The following is a 21,627-nucleotide window of genomic DNA, read 5'->3' as shown; positions in this document are numbered from 1 at the left end:
GTGACTGTCCTTGCACCGGCGACACAACTGCTAGTTGTCAAGCTGACCCAAGTCCACAAAATATGAAGATGGACTAATACATTAATAGTTACATGCAAAATATTTTATAGCTGCTGATAAAAATTTTTTTTTTTTTCAATTAGCCAGTTTTTAATTTTTTTTAATTTGTTGGGTGGCTATCATGATTGTGGAAATTACTCAACAAAGAATCAAATGAGTAATAAATTGAGTTAGGAAGTACTGCATGAGAAAAACAGCCTTAATGCCAATATTCATATTCATTGTTTTTGTTTTGTTTTTTTGCCTGCTCACTTGATAAATGATAAATGATTTAAATAATGCTACACGGCTGTTCTGCCAGTGGCATCCGGAGAAGATGGATTTTTCCCGTGTGGGAATAGCTAGCTAATTGCTCACTAATTGAGTAGAAATGGGCCTAGTAACAAAGTAATTCAGCCAAATAACAACTGATGCGAACAAAGGTGCTCAAGTTCCTAGACAGTGGCTGACGGGGCACTCATGCCAGAAGCCAAAGTGTATCACGCTACACAAAAAAAAATAAAAAATCCGGAAAACTGAAATGGTGAAAGCCGGTTAAATGCTAACAATTCAGTACTACATGGTTGTAAGCCCTCACATGTTTTTGGCAATTATTTAGGAACAAATCTTTGAATTTACTTCAAAGGGACTTTAATAGTAAAAATACAATTTCAAAGACATTATATTCATTTTTGCAAATACTATTCTCTAATGTGTCACGGTGAGGTGAGTCTTTGGGTAGTATTTGGGTCAAAGGTTATAACAGCGCTTCCGTGTTGTTGTACCAGTATTACACCAATGTGATGGAAACCTGGACTCCCATCAGAGTGTGCATTAGCGCTCAGGTTCAAAGACAACAAGGACACGGTGACGGAATGGAGGGAAAGTTCCCTTGGACTTTTCAGGCACTCTAAATTACCACCCTGATCTGTTGGGTATGCAAAGGCCGTTGCAGTGGAGCTTGGCTGCTGCTGGCGGCAACACTGACTCTTTCCATGACACACGCTGTAACGTGAGCAGACAAAAACACATAATTGAATAGCCTTAACATGGACAATAAAAACAACATGGAGGTTATAATGAAGATTAAATGATTTATTTGTTTAAAAAATGGCCCGTGATGATTCAATTTAGTGGCATTCAAATGTTTTTCAGTTATCTGTGATAGGCTAATTGGCTCTGATAAACTGATCGGCAATTGATTGCTTTGGGCTCCAAGCACGGATCCACGAGTCTTAATCATGGCATTCCCTCACCCGTGAATTGTTTTCTTTCCTTCATTTCAGGTAGGTTGTAAATGCTCAATATTTTTTTGTATTTTGGTATCTTTGTTGAAAAAACATGACAAATTAGTATCTGTACAAGTTTTGAGTGCTTTTGTTACGAATATAAACGTGTTTAGAGATGCTAGTATAATCGTTAAGATAACGTTAGCATCTGATTGGTAGGCTAGCAGGTCTTGTATAATATGCAAATAACTTACAAATATCAGTTGTTAATTCGTGTGATGCTATTTTAATACATTTAATATCTATTCAGTATTTCATAAAAGCAGCGTCTCCAAGGAAGTTTCTGGAAAAGGGGACATGAAATCTCAGATAAATTAAATTTGCTTTGTAGGTCTTCAAGGTGAGTCAATCCAAGTTTCTGGTATCCAGAGTTCGGCCACAGAGGCAAACAGTGCAGCCCATTATTGCAGACAGTGTCAGGATAGCCAACAAGATGGCCCACCAGTGAGCCTGTGGACACAAAAATACGTTTATTTGTTGATCTTTTAACTCAGATCTGAGCAGTTTTAATTGTGCTGTAGAACTAGGCTTAGTGATCAAATATTCGATCAAAATGAAGTATAAGGGTTTTTTTTAGGGGGGGGGGTGGAATCTGAACTGTTTTTGTTTTCCTTTTTTTTTTTTTTTTTTTAAGAAAATTGTAACACATGAAGAAAACGGGTTGGCATACGTATATGGTGAAAGAACGGGTGGCTTTTCATCTCCATTGAAACAGCTCATTGAGGTGCTCTTAAACCCGGATGAGCATTCCAGATTTGCCACGCTGTCAAGAAGATCTAAAGTTGCTACCTCACACCCAAAACATCTGAAGGCAGATTCACTTAAGGATTTAGCTGACGTGTTGAGCTGAGAAACACAAACTTCTCAAAAAAATCTACTGCTGTCGCTCTTCCCGCGCCTTTGCCCCTTTCCCACTGTACAGTTCACAATCTACTGTAACTGCCTTTTGCCTTAACTTGGCATATCATGGCCAAATCTTTAGCCCATTTCCCACCAACTTTTCGTCGGAGCACTTGAAGCCTTATTCAGCAATATCGTTTGCCATCTTTTAAGTTCTTCTTCCAAATTACCTTCATCCACTCTCCCAGGTCTTCAAATTCTTCAAGGTTGAGAAAGGAGTTCTTCAACCTGGCTATGGGGCCGTCTGCATCCAGCAGGCGGCAAATGTGGAACTTGTCGCAGTAGCCTTGGTTGCCCATGCACGGCGCCCCGTCCACCAGTGGCAAAGCCTTTTTCTGGAAGTGGCGGGACAACACTGAGGAGGTGGTGCTAGCACATGTCCCAGGCTCACCTGCCATTGGTTCATGGGAAATATAATTGGATAAATGTACAGGTAATGCAGATTAAACCACATTTCATGATGTAGTGTTAAACTTAAAATAATTTTTGATAAATCAATCTTTCCTTTGGATGAAACTTTGCTACCAAACAGTTGAGCCTGTTTGTTCCTCTGAGTTAGTTTAATGGTACACAACAAGGCCCAAAGGCCAAAGGTGGCTTCTATGCAAATTGACGCAAGCGGATGTTTCAAAGTGTAAATGGATTTTTGTAGTGCAGAGGGGCATCAGGCTATGAGGTTACCGGGCTGCTGACAGCACATGTGGCATTTCTGCTTCTTGGAAGCACCTGGACAGTCGCACTGCTCCATGTTGTGTTTCACGCATACAGACTTTGCACAGACCTGCAGGCCAAAAAAAAAAATGTTTCTGTCCTGGCGGCTCAGTACATTTTTTCAGAATTTATTATATTGTACACTGGGAGTCTCTTTATTCATTACGTGACTATACAAATTATTATTTTTTTATTCTCATTTTGTTGCGTTATTTCAAATTTTTAAATTGCCCTGAGATGTGATAATTAATGGTTGTTTTTCTCTCTCTCTGTTTGTCAGCACTGTGGACATCAGTCCAGAATGTCCCACCTCAATCCCAAAGCCATCTTGGTTCGGCCTTAGCTGTCCTGTGAGCCTAACTTGGATCATCTCTGTCGAAAAAGGATTGGCTGTTTTTTTTTCTGTCTCACCCCATTCAGGCAGACACGAGTCCCTTGACTGCAGAGGGTGAGGTTTTCTTTTGGGCTTGGTTCAGGGCACAGAGGTGAGCCACCAGAACAAACGCTCTCCTTCTGACAGTCCGTCTCTTCGTCACAGGTTTGAACCTCTGACTTAAAAGTGCACTCCTGACTGCAGCAAAGACCCTGACTGGGACTAGAAAGGAAGAGGCACATGTCAGCTGCGCAGATGCTAAATAAGAGGTATCAAATTCAAGGCCAGCAGATCGGGTTCTCCGTGTAATTTTACTCATTCTCAGTCAAAGCATGCTACAAGTAGCATTTTCTTGAGTTCTATCCAAAACTACCTGACTGTCATAAAAATGAATGTAATCAAAGCGGGGGCAATTATGTTGTTTCACAATTATTTGAGTTCCCATGCAGAGCAACTCAGGTAAAGGACAAAAAGTTCAAGTGCCTTGCGCTCCAACTAACTTCTGCTGAACGGATGTCATGGCTCGTGACGTCAAACTTGTTGATTCATATGAATGCTCGTGTGCAGCATGGAGAAATATAATCATGGTACAAAGACAAAAAAAATAAAGGGCATTTTAAGTGTTTTATTAATCTACACTGATCTATTACTGTTGCATTGCTCTTCATTCTTTTGTTTTTCTTACAAAGAAGACAATTGGCTGGTGTTGCATTTTCCTAAAAATACAAACAAATATAACCTATTGTTTCATTTTAAAAGTTATAGTCTTTCTCGACTGTATTTATAATGTACCTGCATTCTTTGCCAGACTTGAGGCGACATTGCACCCCGACACGCTCTTTCGCGCTGTAGCAGCAGAGGTCTGTGTCTTTGTGTCCCACATCGCACTCCTCGCCTTCCTCCACTATCTGGTTACCGCATATGGCGTGATCGCTGACTGGCCACAGAGAGCGCGCGTGTAAATACTGTGACAATCCAGAGACAATATTTATAGTGACTCGTGCTTGTAAATGTGAACACGTGCTCACCGACAAAGCAATCGTCCTTCTTGAGGCGCAGCAGCTCACTGATGTGTGCGACGCTGCAGGTGGACAACTTGTCGTTGTTTTCACGCACATCATCTGTGGCTTGAGGAAACATCAGGTATCTGCCCTTTCCACCGGTGGAACCCACGTTGCCACAATTGGAGCCTTCATCGTGCTATAAAAAAATAAGATCAGATTTCGTTATAATGTCCGCTAAATGTGCTGAATCTGTGCCCCGCCCATCTGTCCATCAAATACCATTTCTACAAAATAGAAAATGGACACTACTACGTCTAGCATCTTTCTTGTCCCTCGACATAAGTAGATGAAAATTTACAGCAGTTGGAATATGTGCCTCTGGGTTGTCACAGGCCTTTTGCTCGAAAGCGGCAATGTTAACCCAGAGCCCCAGTCCACACATTAACTGTCAAATTAGATTTAAAAATAAATAATTCCCTTCCTCGCTTTTCCGTGCATAACGTGCATGTACTCATGGCCAACAACAAGGCACTCTAAAGCGGACACACCAGCAGACTATGTGAAGGGAAGATGCGTTTTCGGGGTGGAGGCATAGCTAGCTCGCGACCATACATTGTAATTGTGTATTTGATGCGAATGAATTCTCTCCCAATTTTGCTGAACAACAGTTATTTGTTAAAGTTTTCAGTTGTAGAGATAAAGAGCAAGCCACAAAATAATGTAGTGAAATCAGCCAGCATATCATCGACAGCCACGGAGCTGTTATCTTTTTTGTATCCTGCTGGCTGTCGAATGCGATGACCCCGGACGCGCAGCGGAATGTCATGTTCTATTTTGAAAGAACAGCAAGACCTTCTTGCTTTGCACTTGTATTTGTACAACATATTGAAGAAGAGTACGGCTGATGCACTCGATATCGAAAATAAAATTTTTACCCGCCTGTAACAATGTTTAAATTAGACCACAATTAACATTTTTAAAACTCCAAATTGTCCAAATTGTAACCAGTCTGTTACATTGCAGATAAAAACTAATACAAGATTATGAAAAACTGTTCATTTTAATGACATTGAGTTTTTCTATTAGTATCACACATCTTGAATTTATAAAAGTTATTGTTTTACATTTTAAAATGTCTTAAGTAGGGTGTGTTCACTTTCTTTATCCGTTGTATCATGCCCACGGAAGAGGCCAATTAAAAACGGAAATTGCGCTATAAACAATTTGCAATTGCATTTCCTTTGAGTTCAAGGTCTTGCTTCATTAGGAATCGATTACAAAATGTAGTCACTCTTTCTAAAATATTAATATTTATAGTGAAGCCTTTTATGGTGTATGTTTGCGAGCGGGAAAAAGATGCATCTGTGGAAGGCTACAGTGTAAATAGGCGAGTGAGATTGGAAGGATGGGACATAAACAAGTTAATCGCTGTTTGGATTTCATTCCTATGACACAGTGACTCAGAGATCCTCATGTGCATCCATCGACACGGGTAGTAACGATTCAAGAGAGGCCAGAGACTGACGTAGTAGAACTAATCAGCTCAGGAGTCCCTCGACATGATTCTTTTTGCTCCGTGGACTTGTGCAAAAAGGGAGGCCTGGGTGAAAAGACACGTTTGGCAGAGTGAAAAGGCTTGTGGGTGTTTCCTGTATAACACATAAAGGTGTATACATGCATCCGCTATGTGCACATAGGCTGTGTTTTGTTATGGTGATTTCCAGGGGACGGCACCACTAAAAAGGGATTCAGTAAAGCCGGTCAACATGCATAATAGTCCAACACAAAGACACGTATGGAGAAAAGACTGCTTTTTTTTTTTTTTTCAAAACAGGCAGCAGGGAGGGTTAGTTCGGTGTTTGGCTCCATGTAGTGGACGAGATTATATTCCAACTTGGGCAGCAAATACACACGCGTGTCCACTGTGTCTATATTATGAGACGTGACGAGAAGTTGCAGAAAGGCGACTGACCGGAGATCCGAGACTGTGCCCGATTTCGTGAGCGAGGGTCAACTGGACGTGTCGAGGAGGCAGGAACTGTCCGTAGTTCTGAATCGTGACCAGACCTGTGTTCAGGGTGGAAGGGCGGCCATTACGAAGGGTGGTGTACTGCGAACAGATTCCTCCCCAGTTACCTAAAGACCAGAAGAGAAAATGAGTGGACCGCTTTAACTTTAGTACGACAAGGTAATTTAAAAAAATAAAATGAAACTCTGGGTCATTACAAATGTGATTGATGGGGTTGAGGTCTAGGTCAGTTTTAAGTTTTTCCTCACAAAATCCTCTAACAAATGTTTCAAACAGCAATAGCTTTATCTCCGATTGCCTGCTTAGAATTCATTCATTAATATACTAATTCAGAACTTGGGTCAGTGTATGTTTATTCGTATGAAATCACATTTACAGTGGTGTCTTGAGATACAAGTGACCCTACTTACAAGCATTTTGAAACACAGCCATGTTGTCAGTGAACTCAATTCAACTCACCTCATTTCACTACAAGTGACAGTTTGGCACAGTGAACAAATATTCAAAAAATAAGCTTCACGTTCTGTATTGCCACTTACAGTTAAACTTTACTGCCAAACTGAATGTAATACAAAGAGAGAGGCTGCTTAATGTTAACGCACAATAATTCGACATGCAGCGAAATATATTCGACCAGCCGTTCTGTAAACTTCCGAAAGTTCCGATGGCCACCACGGCCCTGATTGGCTCGCTTAATTTTTAAGCTATGGGGTTCTCAACTGTTGTTGCAAAGCGGTGGCAGATTTTTACAGACATTCAGACCAATTAAAAAAAAAAAGGTTTAAAAAAAAAAAAAACGTACTGTACATATTTGATATTGTTAAACAACTTCAGTATTCTTGCCTTCAAAGAACAAGTCGTTTATTCAAAATGAATAAATGAAACCCTGATCTTTTCTTTTTAAGAAAGTGCAAAATCAATGATTTACTTTCTCTTTAGGAAATGAACATTGTAGACAACTGTAACAGTTTGAAGTTTTTGCGAGTTGACCAATCCAAAAGGAGCCTGCGTCCACTTTTGGCTCCAGTCCCACCAATTACAAATCATTGGGTTAAACCGACTAATTTACAGATTACAAAGTGTGTCCAAAGACTTTTTGTCCATAAAATGTACTTTGTAAGTAACTTTAGAAATGGGATGTTGACAAGCCCCGTGGGTGATCCTGCAAGTCTCCAGTGCAGGACTGTGCATACATCCTATTGACAAGGTTGCATAACTGACCTTGTGTCAATACCATCAACCAAACGAAGCTTTGCTTGCTCAACTTATCAACCCAAGAGGCCCACAGACGACAGTCAACCCGTACACCTCAGTCCCCTGCTCCCTCCCCACCTAAGCCCACCCCCCAGCCTCTGTGTTTATGTAACGGTCCTGTGGTGTGTTTACCAACAGCTGGTCATCCTCACACGAATGCAATGAGGATGTGCGACGTCATTGAAAGGACTCGCTGTACACAAAGCGATTGGTCAAAGGGGGCACCTATGATAGGGCCGCCTCGTCGTGAGTGACATTATGTGACACGATGACGCTTGAAGGTTTTTCTGACGGCAGCACGTGTCTGAAAACAATGAAACACTGATCAGTGAAGTTATCTGGCTTCCTGGATCGCCGTGTCCCTGATTATACGACTTTCCCACCGTCCTTACAGCTGCAGTGGGCGTCACCGCGCCAGCATCTCCCCCCCCCCCCCCCCCCCCCCCCCCCGAAGTTAGCTCGCTTCGGCTATTTTGATCACAGCTCGTCTTAAAAGAGGCAAACCTGTGGTACTTCATGACTTGAGCTGAGGAAGAATGGCAATGGCACAATTTTTGTCACCAAAATGTTATGTGTGTGCTCAAAGCGGCTGTTGAGCTTGCCAGTGTCATGGCCAGCAAGTTCCGTTTTGGTGTATGGTGCCAATAATAAATTAGTAGTGTAATGTTGACTTGTATTTGTTTTCATGCCTGCCTGCCGAAATATTACATATTCAAAGCAGTCAGACTCCAGTATCAACATCGATGTTGTCGATTGTTGACAAAGTCAAGGTCAAGCCACCCCTCAAGGTCAGCTGTTGCAATTGCTCCTCGGCGCCACTTCAATTTGTCCATCGTGGCACGCCATGTGTGTTGTCGGTTAGTCACATTATTATTTTTTTTTTTATGTAACACGTCTTACATAACCTGACCTGTGGAATCCCCAATTTTGGGGGGAAGGGAAGTGTCCTTGTCTGTTAAAGATATTCCCTTTTCAGAGAAATGGGAGTCCACCAGGTGCCATTGAGAACTGTGGGAACCAGCTGTGGGCATCTGGATTTCCCATCAGAACATCGGTGTGAGTGCGATTGTGATTTCCGTGTTAGAGCTCGCACACAAAAATAAAAGTGACTCCATGACCGCCCCCCAACCCCATTAAAGAAACAATGAGTGCAGAGGCGCCAAAAAGGAAGCAGCCAATGATCCTTCTCTTGTTTATCTTGAATCAATATACTATGATATGCTGGGCCACTCGTGCTCGCAGTTAAAAGGCAAACTGTGAAACAACTAATCTGGAATTCTGCTTGCACACACCGCTTTTCAGTGCATAGTGTCCTCCACCTCCCCCCAGTCCCCTACGTGTGCCAAAAGGCTCATTCAAGGAGCTGTGATTCATAGAAAGAGTCCAAAAAGGCCTCTGCTGTTGGTTTTGGCAGGTTGAGCACAAGAGGACCAGCACATTTTTGTTCCCTTCTCCTACTCGTCTTGGCCACAGAAGAGAGTCACCATGAAAGGCTCCTATTATTAGCCGCATGGATAAACACATTCGGTTCCCGGAAAAACAAACGCTCGTCCAGATCCCTTCGCCTAACAACAACAACAACAACAAATGCATGTACGGAGGAGTAAGAGCAAACTTCAGGAAACATTAGAGCGCTCAGAAAATATGACTCTTCTCCTGAGGCACATAAAAATGTTTTCACATTGTTCGCTACAAATACACTAACAATGGTCCAGGGGCTTTTTTTTTCCCCCTCGTGAGTTCAATGACGTCCGCATTGGAATATTCTATTCGACAGAGGCAGCATTTATTTGTACAGTGGATTTAATTTTGTTCTTTTGGACTCTCTTGACCGTATGATGATAACACAGATAGTCGCCAAAAGGCTCACAAGTTTCAAGGTCAAGGTTGTGCAGATTAGTTTGTGGGCTTTGGGGAGGAGCCAAACAATCAAGACATTTTAAAGACAGAATTAGCGTTCTCCGGATCATAGTTGGAAAGTAGATTTAGGTGAAAGAAAGGGACATTTGTATTTCCCCTTCTTTACTTTAATTTTTTGAGCAGCATTTGAGGTTCTTATGGAACTACAACACGTACGAGGGGGAAAAAATTGAAGCAGTTCTCATTATGATCCAGTCACCACTTCAATTAATTCCTGCATAAAATATTTCGGAAATAGCAGGTACTTAACAGCTATTATTGAAGCGATTCTGTTGGACAGAAGAGCGCAAAGAGAAAGTACTCTGATTAAGAAAGACCGTCGTTATTTAACATCGCTACGCCTTAACTATCGCCGCCGATGGCATACAACTCCTCACGCATTGGCAGAAGGTCCTGAGTTGTTGGCGCCGGCTTTTGTGCTGTTTTTCTAACATTTTCCGGTCCGACGTGACGACTTCAAGGCCGACGCAAAAGTTGACCATGACGGCCGACTTCGGATTGGTGTGAAGAGGCCTTTATGTACACTCGACTGTCTACTAATTTAAAAAAAAAGAAGCTTGCCATCATTGGAGACAGTCTCAAATCAGAGAGAACTCCTGATGATATTCTGCAACTAGTGTTAATCTCATATCTCCACATTCTCTAATTCATCTCTCTATCCTCCCACTTGATAGTGCTCGCCCTTGCACCGCAGGCTTTATCAGAAATCAGCCTTCAGATTTGGGAATGGAGAGGATGGAATGGCCTGACCTCAACACTATTAAACACTTGCGGGATCAGTTTGAGCGTGCTGTTCATGTCAGAGTGACCAACACGACCACATTGGCCGACTTGCGACCGATGCTGATTTGACTGGGTCAGAGTGTGACTCGGCTCATGACTCAAGAGGAGATGGCAGACTTATGTTTTGTTTCCTTTATACTTCACTCCCCTAAATGTCAGTAAAGAGTCAGTGGCAGCAGGAAAGTTAGTTTTTTGCTATGGGAAATGAAGATGAAAGCCCAAAAACAATTCAAGGCAACTGGCTAATTAGGCACCACTAAACAGTCGAAGATTGCTATCAGTTTTATGCAAAGATGGAATTTTACTGTGGTTTAGCACTTGGGCCCCAACCCCCCATTGCTATATGAAACTCAAGTAAAGGAGGAGTCTTGTGTCATGGACGGGGGGTGGTGCACATGCGAGTGTGTGTGAGGCACACCCTGCTGTTGCCGCAAGGGCACAGGGGGTCTCTGAGGCACACATTAGCCAGCCCATGTAGCAATAAAGCGGCGCAATTGGGTTAGAGAGATACTGAGCAACTTGGTCATCTGAGGTCAAATGGGATCGAACACTCATTGAGCAGGCACATGGTGCTGAGAAATCACAACAATCTCTTGGGCCACTAATGTGTGCGCCTCACGTGAGGCGTCGCCATGGCGATCACACGGTGGAATGTCGCCTCTCAAAGACGTCTGGGGGTGGCGTCAGTAGCGGTGGTGTGTTCGGGTGTCAAAGGTTCATTGGTGCCTAATCACATGTCACAGTGGCAGTCTGCCTTCACGCCTCCCTAGGTTAGCCAATCAAAAGCTGAGGATGGAAAACAGGCAGGAAGAAGCCTCCTTTGGCTGCAGTTCTCCAACTTCCTGCTGCACAACAATTATACCATGTATAAACAGGCTTCCATCCAAAGTTTTCTGAGTAGAATTTGTATGTCTAGCTCGCTATATTAAAGACACCCAAAGCTATTTTTTGAGCCTGCTACTTATCTTTCAAAAATAACAATTACCGCTTTTATTTTATAAACTTATGTCCTCAAGGTTTTGAGTCATGCCATTAGAAGGTTGGGTTTAAATAAAAAATAAGTGTTCAATGTTTATGTAAAATAGGATATTCAATTTAGATGTCCATGTTATTTTTATTTTAGGATTTAATAATTAAATTATTTTGTAAATTACAATTAGATTATTGAATGAAAAGTCCCCCGTTTTTTATTTATAATTAATCAGCCAAATATTTAATAAATTCCTTAATTTTTTTTATTTGTCCATTTATAAAAAAAAAAGAAGTAAGACAATTGAAGAAAAAAAACTTTTTAATTCTCCATATAGTTGCAACATTACACAGGAGAATTCTGAGTATAATTTTTCGTAATGACGAGAAAAACTTGAAGTGTTTTGACAGCATGTCAAATTCAAAAGTGGATATAACATTTTGTCCTCTCTTTGCAAATAAACGTTGAAGTCATAGCAGTTTAAGGTATCAGTGTCCACTCACTAGAATTTCAGTGGGATATTACCCGGCAACTGTGTTGAAAAAAAGAAAAGGCTTCTTAATTGACAGTTCACTCACGTTTTACTGTTGGCCGCTAAAACTTAACACAAATGAATTAAGGATTCTGGCACCTGTGTGACTTTAAGTGCAGCAAGAGCTGAGTGCAAAGCCACACCTCATAAAGTCAAAGTATGTTATTTAAAAGAGTCATCAAACCCATTTGGGTCTGTGGCCATGACCAAGGAGTCAAAGAAGTAATAGGAAATGAATCAGCGGTGCACCGTGCAGGGATTCAAACAGTGACGCAGAGCGGACAAATATTAGTTCACCTTTTAAGTCAAACATCTTGGTGAGAGAGCGCATTGGACACACAAATATTCTTTCTGTTTGTTTGCTGCCTTGCTTTTTTTATGTCAGACTGGAATTTTAATGTCTCTCCGTTGGGTCAATGCACGTTTGTTATTATTTCAGTCTGAGATGAAATTTATCTAATAATACATCATGTTGCGATGCATATTTATTAGTCCGTGTATGGGTATGGCACCTTCTTCTCCAAGTGATGCAAATACATTGTGGCACACAGATTGTGGGTAACGCAATTTGAGTTGGTGGATGTAGTAATGTAGATAAAAAAAAACTCTCATACAATATTTTTTTTTTTTATTATGGACAATTTGTAAATGAATCAATCAATATGGAAAGACATGAAAGAGATGCTCTCGCCCGATTTTGCGGAAATGAAACATCTCTAAATCCAAACAATTCCATGGATCAAATCTGAGAAGTGAGTTTGTAAATGCTGATGACCTTGGCGTCACCTACTAAATCGTGAGGCTGCACTCCCATCAAGTGTGTTGCAACTCACCAGGTTTGCCCTCCCATGCGAGTCCCAGCACTCCGCTGTAGTCCCGGTTGGTTAGCAGGTACGACAGACAGAAGTTGCCCCAGTTGTTTTCAGAGTAAACACTCAACAGCTTCTCTGGGCCGATGTAGAGAGGATTGAGAGGATCCGTTTTGTTTTCCTCTGTCATTACCTAACCAGGATACCAAATACTTAATATGACTGAATATTTTCTTCCTCTTGAGTCATACATTATTCGTGTGAGGTGAGCATTAAACTGGCAGTTTGAACACTTGTGCTGGCTTTTGAGTGCGGTCACTTCTTACAGTGAGGGATTTCACTTTGAAGTTGATCAACTTGATTCCGTCGAACTCCACTTTGTCATATACGTCATTTACTGCTCGCATGTAAGAGGCAACCTGGGAACAAAACGCACAATTAAATGAGGAAATATTAAGGTTCATACGTTGTTCTGGGCCAAAATTTAAAGATATCTCACAAAGTTGTTATAAAAATATATTTTCTTCCTTTTCTAACAAAATGTTTGAGTTGTTGTAGTTTCCAAAGTTTTGTAGTTTGCCCCTCAAGTGCCTGTGCAGTTGAATTGAATTTTTTCCCCGACACAAAGAACCAAAACTGCTCACTTGCAAATTCTTATTCAGTGCGGTGAACCCCTGTTGCGAATCCCCCCAAAATCCTGAGAAATTGTCATCCACCTAGAAAAGTTTTAATTTGTCTGTTGATAGCTCAAAATGATGGCAAAATCAATTGACTCCAATTAGACAAGGTTATGGCCCAACAAAATGAAGCTCCTCCCCTCACTTGCCCATACTTCCCTGGCACTAAGTTCCACCAAAGCAACATGGCTTTGTTCATAACAGAAAATAGGTGACTTTTATCGCAACTAACCGAGGTTAGTTTGGTATCTTTCGAATCAAAAGGCTTGTGACCAACGTCTCGTCATTAATAATCATGTGCAGGCAATAGCGGGTAAACGACACAAAGCACCGATAGGCTGCCGTGCATTTTCTGGAGCGATCATACACTTCACACACAGTTCCAGTGCAAATACTGGAGTTGAACTCGCAAAAAAAAAAAAACACAGTTCAGCCAGCGGGGGAAATTTCTGTGACTGTAAATATTGACACCTTGGACACAGGTGATGGTGCAAGCAGGCCAGCGGTGATTGACAACAACCTTTTGTCTATTTACACTTACAGATCATGTTACGGCATCGCTTACAATTTATTTTCATAGTCCACCTTGCAAGAGTCAGGCAGGAACCCAGGGACAACACATCTGCGTGTTTGAGTGCTTGGTGTGGAAAGAATGCAAAGGAGGTCAGTGGATATGATGCAAGGACGGACAGAGGGAGAGAAATGGAATTGGAACTTAAAACAGGACACATATTTGTAATTGTTACGTCGTATGATGTGTACCTATTGGAGTTTGATAAGTTGACCATGCATTTTGTTTTTAGAACACACACTCATCATGTTTGCTGGGTACAAGGTGTGTGAAGATCACCTGAGTCACAACGGCCTCCACAGACTTAAACTTGTTGAAGTAGTGGTGGTCAGCGGTGAGGTGCAGCAGACAACTAGTTTTGGCTTCGTCCGGCGTTCTCCTCGCACGTTTCGCTATTGCCTCCTGCGGGACGCCGATAGGGTCACATCATCAGGAACTTTTTGAGCTCTTCTCTGGGAAAAACATCTGCTCAGACCATTCCACAATGTTCTGTGACTGGAAATGAGCTATACAGACGGGCATATTGTTTAAAAATAGGTACGTGTAAATATTCCGGAAACCATTGTTGAAAAGGGACACCAGGGACAGCCCACTAGTTGGTGAACAATACGCTGATTACCCTTTGGGAATATTAATTAGTAGACCACGTTGATGTATATTTTTCCAAACAATCAAAGTTCCGGCACACACTGGCCAAAGCCGTGTGACGCGTAACCAGCTGCAGTGCTCATATTTTACTATGGAGCAGAAAGTTCCTGTTCCTGTTTTGTGGTCACACTTTCCTTTCTTACCGTCATTGTGGTGGCGTCACCAAAAAGCCAAAGTAGGAGCAAAATGCACTTTGTTTCCAGAATGTTGAAATTGTGCTGAGGGTCTTTACGTCTTGTGTGTGTACAGAGATAATCGGGGAGGAGTTTTCTACCTGATCAACAGGTTTGAGGCTTTGGGCGAGAGCGTTTAGATGTTCTGCACCACAAAATCCAGAATCTGGTCCAGTTCCTTGAGTTGGAAAAACTACATAAAAAAAAATAGATAAATAAGTAAATAACAGGTCGTTGGGATACGATAATTCCACTTTCACCGCAGTTTTCACTTTGTTTGTCACGAGTCATAATAGTTACAGCATTTATAAAAAGTCTGCACACCCTAGTTAAAATGACCGATTTTTTTTTTTACATACAATAAGAGCTGAAACCTAAATAAAGAAAAATGACAAAAATGTTTTTTAGATTTTTCCATTCTTTCGTATTCAGCAAAAAATATGGGTAGGTTTCACCAAAAACTGGTTTCTTAACAAAAACTGGACAAAATGTGCTTTTTGTGAAATGCTAATCTTTATTTTTGCTTTCGTGACACCTCAATTTATTAGTCAAAAAAGGGCTTTTTATGGCAATAATAATTTATTGATTGAAATATAACTCAGAAATGTGCCGTGAGGGATGCTGACTCTCCGCCTGAATTTCACAGACAATTTGCCCGAGACCCTCCATCCATTCCTACTACTTGAAATGCTGCTTGACGAAACTCTAAATAAGTGGCAGTAAACAGTTGGATTCATGTTGACGAATATCAGCGTCTATGGCACTGAATTATGTACTGACTACCAACTAGTGAATGAGCATTTCCTTCTCTTGCCTGTTACTACATGTGGGTGCCGCAGGTAGTTGAACCAAGATATAAATCACTGTACAAGGGCACGCTTTCCTCCCACAAAGTTTTTATTTTACGATTATCCAAAATGTCATCGCAAGTCAAAGAAACATGGTCAGCTCTAGCTCTGTAGTCCAGAATTTCATGTGGCAGTTTTAATCCATTTAAACAAGCCAAAGTGTCTCAGACACTTAAAGAATAGTGCAGACAGATTGGGAAATGTACCTCCCAGTGGGCTGTCTGGTCTGTAAAAAGTGTGGTGAGAGGTTTGATTTCACTGGAACAGATTTGGGTCAGCTTTCTTCATCCATGTCTGCAGTAATGCTTGCTCATGTGGGAGTCAGTGCATTTGCACTCATTTCTAAATCATGTTGCACGGGCCAAGTCATACCAAAGTAGGGCCAGCACTCCACAAAAAGAGTCTACTAAGTTGTGCTACAATGGTAATGGCGGTGTCGCTTCACCACATTTATGTCGAAGCATCTGCTCACAATGACAAGCAACCATGCAGCATTCAGTCAAGACAAATAGCCCCAAATTCCTGTAAATGCTGTTGAGTCAAATGACCTCAAATCACTTTCACATGTTGTTTGCAGCCGCACGAGAGAGGGGACGTTTTGTCAGTTAACCGGCGGTGACCCGTAAAAACTTTGAGAAAGCCATCACTCGATTGGATCACACCACTCTACGAAACTCTCCGTCAGCCAACCACAATACTGCAATTAGTTCAATACAGGACAACTGGAGGTATTGCCAGACTGATCTGATCTCATGTTTTCTCACTTGGAGTTGGCTTCGAAAACTTTTTTTTTTCTTGCACTATGGATTTACTGCACAAAGACTCACTTTATCTGCTCCAATTAAAACTGAATGCGCATACTAAGCCCTTGAACAACTGTGCTTTCCAGGAATTCCACCAATGCATCATGGGAGTGCAGCTGCCATACTGTAGCTTTAGCTACACTGGAAAAAAACAGATAGCGGTCAGATTTTGCAACACCAACAGAGTTCAGCCATGTTTTAGAGTCATATATCTCAAATCATTTGGCTTGTCCGAAGTGGCCGGGGCAAGTTACGAAGAAGGAAATATCAAGGAAATGATTTATGACTGGTTGGAGCCAATAATTAACTACTTTGGCTTACCCACATCCAGATTTAGGCTGAAGAGAGTGACTGAAAAATTAGAGACTCAGCAGAAAGTGAGGCCAAAGGAATCAGACTTCCACATGACAGAAAAATGGCTGCAAAATATTGATATTAAACTCTGTGCGCGTTAATGTATCGTCAAGCATTTATGGGGGATCAGTGTTCCGAATGAAGATCACAGCCACCAACATTTGCGGTGACCTAGGTTTGGTGCTTTATTAAATTATTTTACTTAAGTGATATGACCGTCAAAGAAAGTGGCTGTGAATGAGTTGAGTGCTCTACTTTTTTTTTTTTTAAATGAACGCTGTGCACTGTTTGTTTGTTGCAAAGTGGTTGCAAGAAGTAAAATCATCTGAATCCAGGTGATTTTATTTTGAGCAAATATTTTTAAAATAAATCAAATGTAGTAAATTCAACACACCATTATTTTTAGTATATTAGTTCTGAGTATTTTACATTTATTTAGGTAATATTTTAAACATATGTGCATCCATTTTCATTCAAACAAGCGTTTGCATTTATACACAGTTTAGAGTCTGTAACTCATTCACTGCCGTTGACGGACATCGAAGCCAAAAAAGTGCATTCATTTTACCTGGGCTGGCTGTGAATGAATTTAATGAAGCCAACATACGCAAGCATGAGTAGAACATGCAAACTCGTCGCAGTAAGGCCAAAGCCAAGATTCAAACCTCCAACCTCTAAACTGTGTGGCGGACGTGCTAAGCGCTAATCCACTGTGCTGCCTGTGGTTAATCAGTTAAATCTAAATTTGTGGCTGTATTTAGCCCGATATGGACCGCCCTGTCCAGCGCCAGGGCTCCCATATGGAAGAGTGACATCATGGCATCACCCACCTCAGGGGAAACAACGTCCTTTAGGTCTTTGTTACTCCCAAACCACATCCACAAAAAGTGGAATTACACGCCGTACCAGACGCGTGATGCCTCTCCAAATATAAACAGAGAAGGGGATCGAAACATCTCGAGCCGGATTGTTTTGCCTTTCCTGTGCAATAACCCGGCCTGTGGATGAAAGCGCAGGATGTTATCATTTTGTAACGCTGTCAAGGTTTTGTCTGAGAAGAGACGAAGCAAGGCCACGCGTGTTCCCATTCAAACATGTTTGGAATTTGGGCTGACTTTCTTGGAAAAAACGTCACTCTCAGAAAAGACGCACAAAGTAACGCGCTCGTGCTTGATAATGTCCGGCTTGTGGCCATTGTATAAAACCCCCTGCTAATTCTCATTTCCCATACTTTTTTTTTTTTTTTTTTTTTTGGTTTCCTTCTCACTCCCCTCCTCCTCTTCAGTATCACACCACCGTCGTCTTGCTTTTTCTTTGGCTACTTTTACGGGGCTCCCTCACTCCCTTCTGCCATGAGATTAGTCTGATTTCATGACCTCAAGTTAACCGGCCTCCACAGCATTCTGGACTTGAAGCTTGCTGCCAAGATGGATGTGAAACCAATTGTGAAGTGAATCTACTGTAGCCATGAAATGTTTAAGCTTTAACAGCAATTAAGTGTTTGTATTTGGCGGATGGCGCAGTTAGAAAAAAAAAAAAATAGTTGCTTACATTGTAACAATCAATCGCCTGACAGTATAAATATTTCGTTATTTACGGTTGTCACTCAGCGGCTGCTATTTCCTGTACATTTCCTCATGTTGTATTTAGATCAGAGAGCGGCGGCAATATAATTCTATTTTTTTTATATAAGTGCACGATTTTGTTGCTTTTGGTTTGTCAGGAAAATTAAGGAAATTAACATACCGTTGCCGTGAACTCCACTCAATGCACTTCACAACAAGCGGCAGTTTGGCAGATGAAATCTAATGCTATTAAACAATGCAAAACGCCATAAACTGGCTAACAAATAGCATCAGTGCCACAATATTATTAAGTAAAGCAAACGGCGCAGAAACAGACAATGTGTTTTTTCTTATCGTCTCCAAAACAATTTCTTGTATATCACAGCTTTCTGAGGACTGTCTCCATGTTTGTCTATAATATCCTGGCCCGAATTGATCAAAAGGAGCCGCACAATGTTCTTTGAATTGAAGCATAGATTTTTTTTTATGTTATTATTATTTATTATTTTCTCACCCATTTCATCCTCACGATAGATGATGGAGTGGTGGTCAGTGACGTCGTATCTGTGGGCCGCTTCTACATGATAAGTGACGTTGTCCGTGTGGATGCTTCCTTCAAACTGACCCCCGAACACAGACCCATGACAGGCTGAGTTGTGCTCCCCTGCGAGAGCGTGTTGAAACATACGACAAGGTCAGTGATTCTCATCAGTCCCACAGGATCACATTAGTTCTTACACACACACACACACACACCCCCACACCCCCCCCACGCCCCCCCCCCCCCCCCCACACACACACAGACTTACCCTCCAGTGTCCCTGAATATAAGTGGGAGAGGTCCACGGCTACGGCTCCATCCTCGCTAACCACCTTGAAGTCACTGGAGAACGTCCCGGCATCTCGTCTCAGACGTAGTCGGAAAGTTCTGCAGGAAACAGACGAGCACCCTCACACACGGTGCAACCTCTAAGGGTGAACAAAATCTAGTTGAATTTATAGTTCCTCTCAATGGATGTAAGAGCAATAGGAATATGATTATCATTACACTTTAAGCAACTGCACAAGCGATGTTTTTTGTCAAACTTTATCACCTGCGCTGTCCGCTGAAAAGAATTTACATTACAATATTGTATGTAAAAATTTAAATTGTTGCATAGTAAGGATATTCTTTACAGTCATAGACATGTACAAAAAAAGTTAGCTATCCGCAGTAAAATGAGTAATAATAAAATGTGAAAACAACAAAACGGATTTAGCCTCAACCGCAACTCACTTCAGAGTGTACATTCTGTTCTGCTTCTATTATTACTGGGACCTTTGCCATATTGATCTGAATAGCCATGACACCGCCATTTACGTCTGCCCTACATGGCAAAAAGAATATAATTTCCACACAATCATCACATTTGTACTTTTTTTGCCTTTACTGGTCCTAGCAACAGTAAAAGAAAAACGGAAACACTTGCAGAGTTGCTCTTTAAAATGTTCATTGAGCTGAAGTTTTACAGCATACGGTAGGCTGAGGTCGCAAACTCTGTTTGTAATTTGAACTTGACTTTTACACTTTGGGAAGCATACAGCAATTCTACATGTTTTAGTCCTGGTAAAGGTTCAAAGAGATCTAGAACATAGTCCAATATTTTCCTTTTTTACTCGTCCAAACCTGTGAAAAGCAGTGAAGTCCAGGTCCAGCAAGTGTTGCTGAGTTTGTGCATCTCTGCGAGCTCGTAGGTGCTTCCTGTGGAGGTCCTCCCTGTCATATGATAGCCCCTCGTAGTGTTTTATATACGGGCTGATGAAGCTCTCGTTGCCTGACAGAAAAAGGAAAGAAATGTGTACACATTTTTTGTGTGTTGCTTTCCTTCTTTGAAAATGGTATAAGCGGCAGTCAGAAAATAATGAGCTCTGTTTAGTGCACAACACTTAGAGGGAGGAAATTTTGACAGTGCCTATTTAAAATTTTTGTTTAAATATAAACTATGAAATGTTTTTGTTTAAAAGTATCCACTTCCTGTCAGCCATTTTTCTGGAAAAAAAAAATCGATAAATCAGAACAATTGATTTATTGAGATTTTTTTTCTTTTCTTTGAAAATATTGGTTCACCCTACATTCAAGAGTCTCAGTGTGACACTTACTTCTATTAAATTAAAAATTTAAATAAATATCATTCACTTACCATGTAATCATGTTTTACACATTTTTACCACCCAGTCTTTCTTACATACACGGTGTCACATTGATATGCTCATTCTATTTAGGCTTTTTATATGAAAAAAAAAACACTTCAATATGTATGTAATTTTCTTTTCATTTTTTTTGCAGTCAGTGTATATAGATATTTGTTTAAATACCTTGCGTATATACAGTATGTACCATATACGCTATTGATGCTTTTTACCTGTACCTTATCTGTCACCAGCAAGTGTTGATTGAGTATGCTGATGTATTCATTTGTATTTTTTCTGTTCTATTATGAAATCAATTAATCCAATGTGACCTATTGCTGCAATTATTTTTTTTTTACCTCTGACTTACAAAAAAAAAAAATCCGGCAAAAGTATTCTACTGAAAAATGGCAATGAGGGTTCAAAAATAGAAAAGCAAGTTGTAATTTCCCTCCCACATTGTCACTTCTGCCTTCCTAAAATACTGCCGTTACACAAAAATGATGACTGAATGGCGAACAAATAGACGTATAGGTCATAATCACATCTCATCCACATAGTTAGTACTTTTGCTTCCTCTACTTAAATCTTAAATGATATGTACGGCATATTGAAAGTGAAAGGCAGCATGGGTGTGACCTTTGGCCTGTTGTCTAGATTCTCACTGCAGATTCTGCTTCAAGAAAACACACAATTCCCTGCTAAGAAAGATGAATGCCACCTCGCCAGCTGCTTTTGTATCGCGGGCAGTGACATTCCTGAGAGCATTGGCTTGTGCAAGCCAAAAGGACAGAGAGAAGGCCGCTCCAAGTACTTGACAACATTCGCATTTGCACAGTTACGATATAAAGCCATAAACAATGTGAGAAAGGACCACTCCTTCACACACGCGCACCTACACTCACACACACACACACATACTAATCTGCACATTCCTGCAACACACTACCTGCAATCCGCTCATGACAGTCGACCAACAAAAGCAACAGGCAGCAAAGTTGAGCCCTCATGACGGCCTCATTAGACCTTCTCCCTTTTCATTCAGCTTCTTGATCCTCTTGATTCTCTACCTCATGTCTCCTTCTTCTTCTTCTTCATCCTATCTGACCTAAGGTTTCCTCGTGCTGGAATGCAACTGGTTGTGGAGTTGAAGTCATGCAGTGCAGAGGCGTATTCAGACTTGTATGCATGCACGCAGGTGGAAGA

At 41.2% G+C, this 21,627-nt stretch overlaps 1 protein-coding gene and 1 long non-coding RNA gene across 3 annotated transcripts in view; one reads left to right on the top strand and one right to left on the bottom strand.

The window, feature by feature from the left end:
* Positions 1–736: 736 nt before the first annotated feature.
* Positions 737–21,558, bottom strand: LOC148324435 (disintegrin and metalloproteinase domain-containing protein 10). 2 transcript variants are annotated; one of them, XM_088313112.1, is made up of 15 exons: positions 21,371–21,558; positions 19,919–20,066; positions 19,062–19,180; positions 18,767–18,916; positions 14,784–14,875; positions 14,141–14,263; positions 12,940–13,032; positions 12,638–12,806; positions 6,289–6,452; positions 4,341–4,512; positions 4,105–4,249; positions 3,351–3,534; positions 2,910–3,009; positions 2,399–2,619; positions 739–1,778 (listed from the first exon to the last, which is right to left on the bottom strand). In XM_088313112.1, the coding sequence occupies exons 1-15, from the start codon at positions 21,429–21,431 to the stop codon at positions 1,674–1,676; spliced, it is 2,046 nt and encodes a 681-aa protein (XP_088169238.1). In that variant the 5' UTR covers positions 21,432–21,558; the 3' UTR covers positions 739–1,673. The 2 variants fall into 2 exon arrangements, 1 of the variants encoding a protein (XP_088169238.1); XR_015846311.1 differs by lacking the exon at positions 2,910–3,009 and having other exon boundaries at positions 737–1,778.
* Positions 1,187–21,627, top strand: part of LOC148324434 (uncharacterized) — a 29,533-nt gene continuing 9,092 nt past the window's right edge. The window contains exons 1-5 of the long non-coding RNA XR_015846312.1: positions 1,187–1,325; positions 2,417–2,661; positions 3,220–3,387; positions 3,478–3,581; positions 18,787–18,946. This is a non-coding gene — a long non-coding RNA (uncharacterized LOC148324434). The remainder of the gene's footprint in view (positions 1,326–2,416; positions 2,662–3,219; positions 3,388–3,477; positions 3,582–18,786; positions 18,947–21,627) is intronic.

The sequence above is a fragment of the Idiotropiscis lumnitzeri genome, chromosome 13 (assembly GCF_059441095.1).
Source record: "Idiotropiscis lumnitzeri isolate Australia: NSW breed Sydney's pygmy pipehorse chromosome 13, RoL_Ilum_1.0, whole genome shotgun sequence".
NCBI lineage: Eukaryota > Metazoa > Chordata > Actinopteri > Syngnathiformes > Syngnathidae > Idiotropiscis > Idiotropiscis lumnitzeri.
The sequence above is the reverse complement of the archived record's forward strand: the minus strand, read 5'-3'. Positions and strand labels throughout refer to the sequence as shown.

Coding starts and splice junctions, on each gene's coding strand:
- LOC148324435 (XM_088313112.1), bottom strand. CDS start 21,431: ATGAGGGCTCAACTTTGCTGCCTGTTGCTTTTGTTGGTCGACTGTCAT. Junction 12,807..12,939: donor TCAAAGTGAAATCCCTCACT/GTAAGAAGTGAC, acceptor TATCCTGGTTAG/GTAATGACAGAGGAAAACAA. Junction 4,250..4,340: donor GAAGGACGATTGCTTTGTCG/GTGAGCACGTGT, acceptor CTCTGTGGCCAG/TCAGCGATCACGCCATATGC.